The sequence below is a fragment of the Dermacentor andersoni genome, chromosome 1 (genome assembly GCF_023375885.2).
Source record: "Dermacentor andersoni chromosome 1, qqDerAnde1_hic_scaffold, whole genome shotgun sequence".
In the NCBI taxonomy this organism is placed as follows: Eukaryota; Metazoa; Arthropoda; class Arachnida; order Ixodida; family Ixodidae; genus Dermacentor; species Dermacentor andersoni.
This window is the reverse complement of record NC_092814.1, coordinates 394,292,227-394,301,803: the sequence shown is the minus strand read 5'-3', so window position 1 is coordinate 394,301,803 and position 9,577 is coordinate 394,292,227. Positions and strand designations below refer to the sequence as shown.

Below are 9,577 nucleotides of genomic sequence, written 5' to 3'. Positions count from 1 at the left end.
GTGTTTAGCGTAGATTGATGCGGCGCTGATAAGTGTTCCGCGCGCATCAACGACCGTGATTGCAAACCTGTCTTCGCTGCCATATTTGGCGGCGTCAACTAAGAATGCATCCACCCCGTAAGGATCGATTCGTCGAAAGATGGCTCTAGCCCGCGCTCTTCTGGGACCTTCGTTATATATTGGGTGGATGTTCCTCGGCACGGGCTCAACCTTTATACCTTCACGGGCTAATTTAGACAGGGGTTGTCGGTTGAGCGGTGCCTGTATAGGGAGTTGACCAGCTTTATCAAGAATCTTGATTCCCAGCTTAGTTAACGAAAGCCTGGAGATCTGTGCAATAAACTGTCCTTCAATTATTTCGTCTGTGGTATTGTGAATTCCGAGTTCAAGTAGTTTTAATGTTCTAACGGATTGTGAAATACCGAGTATTCTTTTGACGCCGGACCTGATGAGCGTGTCGAGTTTGTTCTTTTCAATTTTGCTCCATTTGAGGTACGGTGCCGTGTAAGTAATGTGACTGAGGAAGAAAGCTTGGAAGACCCTGAGTAGGTCGTCCTCCTTGAGTCCCCCCTCCCCCTTTTGCTTGCGATTCTAGTTATGAGTCTTAGTATTGTTGTAATCTCAGCGCTGACGCCCGTTGTTGCAATCGCACCGCTAGCACGAGTTGTTGCAAATGGGTCGCAAGCCCCAAGGGTAGCGTTGGCCCGGCGGCCTGGGGCAGAACTGGAAGCATCCGAAGGTCCCGGCAAAGCATGAGTCGACTGGTAACAGAACAACTTGTTTATTCTAGCATCGCAAAAGAGCGGGCGGTCAGGTCGACCGAAGTGGAGAGACAGGAGAGCACGTAACTCAACGGAAGAAATCGGAGCCTCTCTCTTGGCGTCCGGGGGCAGCTGCTCTTATACTTTCGCAGTTGAGGGCAAGAAGGAAGGCCTCGTGACGAGGCCACGTGACGGCGGGCACGGACACGCTGAGAGACATGTTGAGACGAGTGTAGTGACGCATCCGCCAACCCGGCGCCGGTCAGACCTCCTCGCTTCACACTTGGGGAGCTCCTCTCCCCGGCTGCCGCGCTTTGACAAGCGTGGGCACACACACACACACGCACACATGAAGACACGTGGCACTGAAACACGCCTGGACGCGCTTGGCGGGCAGGCTTTGCGGGAGCTCCGAACGGGCCAAAATGTCCGCCGCTTTGAACGAAGCCCCGGCGTCCGTTGCATCCGCGCCGGCTATACCGCGCGTCGTAGGCGAAACGTAACAGTATACTTTTTACCTGCGCGCCCAGCTTGTTTAGAGCTTCTGCATTGTAGCCTTTGGCGTAGATTAAAAGTCCTAAAATTTTGATGGAGTTCACCCTCGGAATGGGTGCCCTTCTCGTGTTGTAATTTCGACTGGCAGCGTTTCCAGAGGCTCGAGGTTCCTAACGCCCTGCCTCGACTGTCTGTAGAGGAGGAGTTCGGATTTGGTCGGTGATGTGACGTCATCCCGATACGCCCTGTGTGTGCCTGAGCCACAGACACGCGCTGAGATAAGCGCTATGCTTTCATTTCCTTTCACCAGTTCTCGCACAAGTCATGTGACCGTTCTGGCTGTATATATTTCACGACTGTACATTAAAAGGGATTCATTCTCGGTCATGGGACGACTAGCGTCTGTCTGACTGTCTGACATGGTGTCAGAAGTGGCTATGTCAAAGCTGACTACGATGTAACGCTGCAACAGCCCGTCAACAAGCGAACGAGCGCCTTCTTCCGCAAGAGCAAGTCCTCCCGGTGACAATCGTCAAGCAACGCTTCAGCATGGCAGGAATCAAGCCTCCTAGGCCTTTCGACTTCCAGAACGCTGCGGACTGGCCCGCCTGGATGGACGAATTCGACGACTACAGATTCGCATTCGGACTACATGAGAAACCAGACGAAGTACAAGTAAGGACTCTTCTCTATATCATGGGCAGAAAGTCACGGGAGATTCTTCGGTCGCTAAACGTGAAAGACGAAGAAATGGAGGACTTCGACCTCGTAAAGTCAAAATTTAAGGGCTATTTCGTCCATACCAAGAACACAGTCTACGAGAGTGCTCGCTTTAATCTACGCCGGCAACAACTGGGAGAAACAGTAGACCAGTTTGCAACAGAGCTTAACAGGCTAGCAGACAGATGCGAGTTCAAAGAAATGAAGGAACGCCTAATAAGAGACCGCTTCGTAGTAGGACTACGGGACCAGCTTCTCTCGGAGGAACTACAGATGGATCCTAATCTCACGCTGAGCACTGCTTTGGCAAAAGCGCGTACAAGCGAAACGGTAAAGAAACAGCAAGCCGAGCTAAAAGAGCACGAGGGCACTATCCCAGAAGCTTGCGTCGCCGCAGTAAAGCCCGAGAAAACCCCTGGAAAGAGTAGAAGGTTTACACGCGGTCAGAAGCCAGCTTATCGCGGAAAGTTCTGCAGTTTCTGCGCCGGACCATTTCATCCGAGAAGCAGTTGTCCAGCGAAACAGGAAAGATGCCGGTTTTGCCAAAAGTTGGGCCACTTCGAAAAGGCGTGCCGAAAAAAGAGACAAGCAGACGGAAATCTTGATGACATTGCCGCAGCTGATAAATTTCTTGGCACGGTCCAGAATTCGGCGAACACACCGTCTGAGCACTTCGTCACGGTACTGATAAACGACCATAAGCTCCGCATGAAAGTAGATACGGGAGCCGAAGTGACTGTCGTCGGGCAATATTTTCCTTTACTTCCGCGTTCTCTGGACAAAGCAGGTGATCTTAAAGGACCGAACAATGCAAGCATCCGTACAATCGGAAAATTTGACGCTCAAATAGCTTGGAAAGACAACCGTTCGAAACAGACCATTTACGTCGTGCATAACTTGCGCACACCCTTGTTGGGACTACCAGCTATCAAAGCCCTAGGAATCGTTCGCTTCCTAGATGACTTAGGAACTGCTGACGACATCGTAAGCAGGTATTCTAAGGTATTCCAAGGCACGGGTTCCATATCTGGAGAGCATACCATACGTCTCGTTCCGAATACAACATCGTACGCCCTGTCAACACCGAGACTGATTCCTATTCCCATGAAGGAAAAAGTCGAGCAGGAACTGGACAGGCTAGAACGAGAAGGAATGATACAAAAGGTCGAAGAACCGACAGAATGGTGCTCTCCTATTGTCCCCGTAATGAAGCGGTCTCGAGCAGTAAGGATATGCGTCGACTTAACGCAACTGAACAAATTTGTCAGACGCGAGCGTCATCAGCTACCAACGGTAGAGCAAGTTATGGGAAGCTTCCAGGAAGCCAAGGTCTTTTCTAAACTGGACGCGAATTCTGGATTCTACGAGATAAAGCTTTCCGCGGAGTGTCAAAAGCTCACCACTTTTATAACGCCGTATGGGCGGTACTGCTACCGCCGGTTGCCGTTCGGGATCACATCCGCACCAGAAATTTTTCAGAGAAAGTTCTCTCAGGTCGTCGAAGGCCTAGACGGCGTACTGAACTACATGGACGACATTCTGGTGTACGGCAAGAACAAAGTGGAACATGACAACCGCCTTCGTAACGAGCTCGACCGACTGGAACAAACAGGAGTAACCCTTAACAAGGAAAAATGTTGTTTCGCTGTTGAGCAAGTAGCATTTCTGGGCATGATCTTTGACGCCAATGGCGTGCGCCCAGATCCTGAGAAGATCAGAGCAATCAAGGAGTTGCCTCGACCCCAAAACGTCGCTGGGGTTCGTTCCTTATTAGGCATGATGAACCACCTCGCAAGGTTTCTTCCTGATGCTGCGTCTATATCTGCGCCTTTACGCAGCCTCTTCAACAAAGACAGCGACTGGTGTTGGGGAACTCAACAAGAGGAAGCTTTTGAGAAGATCAAGAATACTCTCAGCTCTAACAGATGCCTGGGAAGGTACAACCCCATGTACTCGACAATTGTTTCGGCGGACGCGTCTTCGCAAGGACTTGGCGCCGTACTACTCCAGGATCAGCCATCTGGCGAAAGACGTCCAGTAGCATATGCCTCCAGATCGCTCACGAAAACAGAGCAGAGGTATTCACAAATCGAAAAGGAAGCGTTGGCTCTGACCTGGGCAGCGGAACGCTTCGACGAATTTCTGAGAGGCCTCACGTTTTTATTTGAGACAGACCACAAGCCCCTCCTTCCGCTACTGGGTCGCGATCCTCTCGATTCTCTTCCACCAAGAATTCAAAGGTTCAGAATGCGTCTTATGCGGTACTCGCTCACGCACGTCCCGGGTAAAACCATCGCTACAGCGGACACTCTTTCTCGAGCCAGAGGGATGAACACGGGACTGTCTATTGGGGAATTGTCTGACGCTGACGTCTCGGCTCACGTGGATGGAGCCGTCGGATATGCGCTCTCAGATGACATGCTCGACTGCATACGCTCAGAGCAGGCAACGGACCCCGAGTGCGCATCGTTGCTCGAAGCTTGCATGCAAGGTTGGCCCGCAAAGGATCGGCTGCCGCAAGTTCTCAAACCATTCTGGGCGCATCGTGGCAACATCACGGTTTGCAAGCAGTTGCTTCTAAAGGACGCCAGAATAGTAATCCCAAGATCTCTGCGGAAAGAAATGCTTGATAGAATCCACGAAGGGCATCAAGGCATTTCCCGCTGCCGCGCAAACGCCAAGGAATCAGTCTGGTCTCCAGGAATTTGCCAGGAAATCGCAACAACCGTAGCCAACTGCCAAACTTTTGCTGCAGAGCGCACCCAATTTTCCGAACCGATGATCCCCTCTGAAACAACTGAGCTTCCATGGGAGAAAGTCGGAATTGATTTATTTGAGATGAAAGGAGCTGTCTATCTTGTTGTTGTCGACTACCATTCCAGGTATCCTGAGCTGGCCCTGCTGGATCATGGGACATCGTCACAGGTGGTCATCCAACACCTGAAAAGCATCTTCGCCAGGCATGGGATACCGAAAACGGTAATATCAGACAACGGACCACAGTTCATCTCATTCGCTTTCATTGATTTTGCAAGAAAATACGGCTTCAAGCATGTCACAACGAGCCCTCGTTACCCGCAAGCTAACGGGGAAGCTGAGCGCATGGTAGGGACTCTCAAAATACTGAAGAAAGCGCCGGACCCATACATTGCCTTGCTGAATTATAGAAACACACCGGGCCCAACCAGCTATAGTCCAGCGCAACTGCTAATGAGCCGTCGCTTACGCTCACGAGTGCCATGCATGCCATCCGCTTTAAGACCGCGAGTGGTAACCGTTTCTTGGAAAAAGCAGGACGAAAAATGCAGACAGAAACAAAAGATGTATTTTGACAGACGTCATGCTGCGAGCCCTCTTCCCAGTTTATCCGCAGGCAACCAAGTATGGCTGAGAGACAGATGCGCCGAGGGCACAGTCCTTCGTCCTTCCTCAACACCAAGATCCTACTGGGTCCAGACTGCAGGGGGGACCATACGCAGAAACAGACGCCATCTGTTCCTGCTTCCAAGCGGAGGAGAGACCAGTGCCGTTCCGGCCGAACAGCCTCAACAAAGCAGCCTGCCAACGGACACGACCGACGGCGCCGACATCGTGGCTAAGCAATAGTCCGACACCCAAGAGACCCTTCCAGTGAACGAAACTTCGAGAGCCGAGCAAAGAACTACGCGATACGGTCGCGTCGTACGAGCGCCGAAAAGACTCGGCATTGATGACAGATTTGCAAAGTGCTTTCCTTTCTTGGTAGGCACACAGTGCTTGTAAAACGGGGAAGATGTGACGTCATCCCGATACGCCCTGTGTGTGCCTGAGCCACAGACACGCGCTGAGATAAGCGCTATGCTTTCATTTCCTTTCACCAGTTCTCGCACAAGTCATGTGACCGTTCTGGCTGTATATATTTCACGACTGTACATTAAAAGGGATTCATTCGTGGTCATGGGACGACTAGCGTCTGTCTGACTGTCTGACAGGTGACAGCTTGAGACCCGTGCATGTAAGAAATTCTTCCGTTACATCTATGGCCGCCTGGAGAGATTGCTCTAGATCGGCCAAAGATCCCCCGGGGACCAGATTGTGATATCGTCTGCATAGATTGCGTGGCCTATTTTTGGGAGTGCGGCCAGCCTTTCAGAGCGTTTATACATAGCGATCCTTTCCTATCGGAAAGGGAAGCGTTCCTTCGACTGGGCACAATCTCGGGCGGTCCTTACGAACTGGGCAACTGCGGAAGCCCTCAGGGCTCGGTCCTTACATGAGGGGTGTTTTTTTTTCTTATATAGAATATTATTGACAACGATCAGTACGATGTTATATTTGACATGCTATGCATGAAGCTTGATGGACAGGTGATAGTGGCGATGTTGCGAGAAAGGCCGTTCCTATCTCTTGCTGCTCTGGAAAAAAGTGAAGCAGAAAATGTTTCAGTGCAGGCACGTGGGCGAGAAACTTCTAACCCATGATCTGTGCGATGAGATATGTGAGCTGCAGGGATAATGTAAGGAGCTTAATTAAGTGGCGAGTGAAAGAACTGGTGAAATAGAGAGATGGTTGCAATGCGTCGGCGACAGGACAACGGCGATGTTACACTGGGCTTTGAGTGATGAAGCAGTGATTTCATATGAATACAAAGCATGAATGAATCTAGCAGCACGATTTTGAACGGATTCTAGGGTATTAGTGAGACCTACTTCGAGTAGGTTCCAGATGGGAGATGCATACGCTAACTTAGCCCTCACTAATGATTTGTAAGCATGTAGTTTTACGTGTCTCGGAGCGTTACGTAAATGACGTTTTAAGAAACCCAAAGTTCTGTTAGCTGATGGCGTGAGTTTAACAATGTGCGTGTTCCAAGACATATTATTAGATAAGGTACCTCCAAGGTATTTACAATTGGTTACTGATTGAACGGGGACTAGCTATGTTATAAGTGAAGGGGAATTTTACGATGAGTAAAGGGAATGAGCTTGCAATTAATAGGGTTTAGGGACATTCGCCAGTCATCACACCATTGTACTATGTGGTCTAGATCTTGTTGTAGAATCATATGGTCACATGGGCTAGTAATTGTTCGGTAGATAACGCAGTCCTCAGCAAACATGCGGATATTAGAAGATACATGCAAAGGTAGGTCGTGAATGTATAGTAGGAACAAAAAATGGAGAAGGACAGAACCTTGAGGCACCCCCGATGACACTGGAAGTGGGCTGGATAATTATTTGTAAACACTACTTGCACCTGCACAAGACCACACTACCAACCATAAACGCGCTGCAAGGCATCAGGAAACGAGCTGATCCATCGTTGGATCAGCTCGTGATCAGTCACTCGTGATCGCAAGCTTGGACACCATCCGGTTCATATAGCGCAACAAACTAGAACAACATTGTAGCCCAAAATACAGTAAGAAACAGTAAAATTGTGTTTTGGCTAGGCTGAAAAGCTGAAGGAGCTCCAGGTCCAGCAGCGAGCGCAAAACTATGAACCGGAACTCTCCATACTTGTTTAAATAACGTCACAACCACGTGATCACAACTGTGACGTCACTTCCGTTTGTGGAAGCAGCGTTTTAGTATGGCATTTCGCTTCTACCACGCGCGTGTAAGCAGTTACCGCCTAAAAAAATGGCGCCAAAAGGAGCCCATATATGTCGCCGGACCAAGAGCAGGCCCTCGTCTCTTTCATGGAGCCGCACTCATAGCTGGCGAAATTCGAACCCTCGCCGAGAGTGCCTCCTGCTCAGAACAACGAGCTGTGGGCCTCCATAACACGAACGCTGAACTCCATGGCGCCCGCGAAGAAGCAGGCAAAACGGTGGCGCAACACTTGGGCTAAACGGTGTTTCAACTACAGGTCTGACAAGCCACGTTTATCGGCAGCGAACAAGTAAGCTAACTGTTAAACGTCGTCAAATTAAGCCGTGTGCGCAGGTGACGGCGGTGTGCCGATGACTTGGCGTCTTGTTCAGTGCAACGAACGACATCGTCCAACCACCGGGAGTGGGCAGCCGCGTACTCTCCCTTGTCGGCACTGCGCAGAGCGGCGCGAAGTCCGGGACACACCTCTTCGAAGACAGTAACGATTAGGACGCGCCTGAGGTACGCTGTGCCTCTCACTGCGTGCAGCATTGAGAATTTTCGATTGCAGAGCGATTTGGAACAGCGCCACAATTATAGCGCCGGAAACGCGTCCTTTGCAGATGAACAAAGCTAGCTTTATTTTGTAATGTGACGTTTCCGTAAGTTTCTCCCCATTGTTTGTTAAACTATAGATCTTGCCACATTTGGTTGGCAGCACAGACCGGGCGACAAAACACTGACATGCCCTCCTGCCACGTCACAGGAAAAGTGTGCTGCAATTGATATGTCATCGGCACTTTGTCAATTCGTGGAACTGCCCTTTTCATAATGTAGGAAACGTGATCGCAGTATGGCATATTCCTACCACATCTTTGAGATGTCACATAATAATGGCAGTAGTGTTATTAAAATCCTTTCGAATGGGCAAGCCTGATCCAGCATTTCAGTAATAGCTCAACTTCTGAGGATTTATGTTCGCCTTCACCGGACTGAAAGGGTAGAAGTACAAAAAAGTTCCACAAACGTAGTCCTTAGTGTCTGTAAATGTACAGGAATTTTTTCTACCAATGATTTACGTGGCCTAAGAAGCACAAGTATTAAAAGGATGCCCGACTCGTACAAAATTCTTTAACACTTTTCTTCTACAGTATGCAATTTTAGGTCGCACTAATTTGTGCATTCAGAGGTTTCTCGTTTGCCATTTAAACAATCCCAACAATGCCATGTTGGAGCTTGAGTGCTTTGACTTATTTCTCATTGTAGGAGGAGGACAGCCCCATGTGCCCAGAAAGGCCCTTAGCACAAGCCCCCTCCCTGGGTTTCAGTAAAGGAAGAGTCAGGAACGAGTATGCAGCGTAAGTTAATGCTCACGACCTGCTTTGCATTGCTCTCTTATTTTCACACTTCTTTTTGCAGTTTCCATTCCATTTTCTTTCTGTAGGGGTGTGTGAATATCCATAACTGTGAAATAAGGGATCAAATATTTTATTATTAGGTATATCTTTGAATTGGATATAGTCTCTACATATTAGTGTGAAATGTTTTTATGTATATAGACTACAAATATTTTAAGCCATCAGCTGTGTGCTATCAAGCGCAAAATTGGATTAACTTAACAATGGCTGGCACCCCAGGGTCTAGTAGGCATAAAACGTGAGACATTACACAGTGGAGTAGGTGACATCAGTCAGAGAGCCACACTTTACGGACTAAACAGCGATCGTTCGTACTCCTCTAAGAGTCCTGTTCAATGAAAACAAACAGCTTTTATGTTCCTAATGTTCCATTTCTGTTGTAAACAGAATTTAAGACTATCTTTTGGTGGCAAACGTGAGCAGTAAAAGAAGTCTATCTAGCCTTTGTGTTGTTGCCTGGTATGCGTGAAAGAGAGTACAGTCGATTATGGGCAAGTACCATTGCCCTCTACGTTGAGTAATGACGCCGAGCAGGAGTAACAGCTGGCAGGTCATGGCTTCCACGTCTGTAGGAGCCACGGTGAATGCGTTGTGAGAAGCAGTTTAATGT

General features: G+C 49.1%; 1 protein-coding gene across 1 annotated transcript; it reads left to right on the top strand.

Annotated features, from left to right (window-relative positions):
• The first annotated feature begins 1,525 nt into the window (after nucleotides 1-1,525).
• Nucleotides 1,526-8,911, top strand: LOC140212999 (uncharacterized). Its single transcript, XM_072284150.1, has 2 exons — nucleotides 1,526-2,657; nucleotides 8,816-8,911. Exons 1-2 carry the CDS (start codon nucleotides 1,806-1,808, stop codon nucleotides 8,909-8,911), a joined length of 948 nt encoding a protein of 315 aa, XP_072140251.1. The 5' UTR covers nucleotides 1,526-1,805.
• The last annotated feature ends 666 nt before the right edge of the window (nucleotides 8,912-9,577 follow it).

Excerpts from the sequence above, each read along its gene's own strand:
- LOC140212999 (XM_072284150.1), top strand. The coding sequence starts at position 1,806 with ATGGCAGGAATCAAGCCTCCTAGGCCTTTCGACTTCCAGAACGCTGCG. Across the intron at positions 2,658-8,815 it reads CGTCTGAGCACTTCGTCACG|GAGGAGGACAGCCCCATGTG; the intron begins GTACTGATAAAC and ends TTCTCATTGTAG.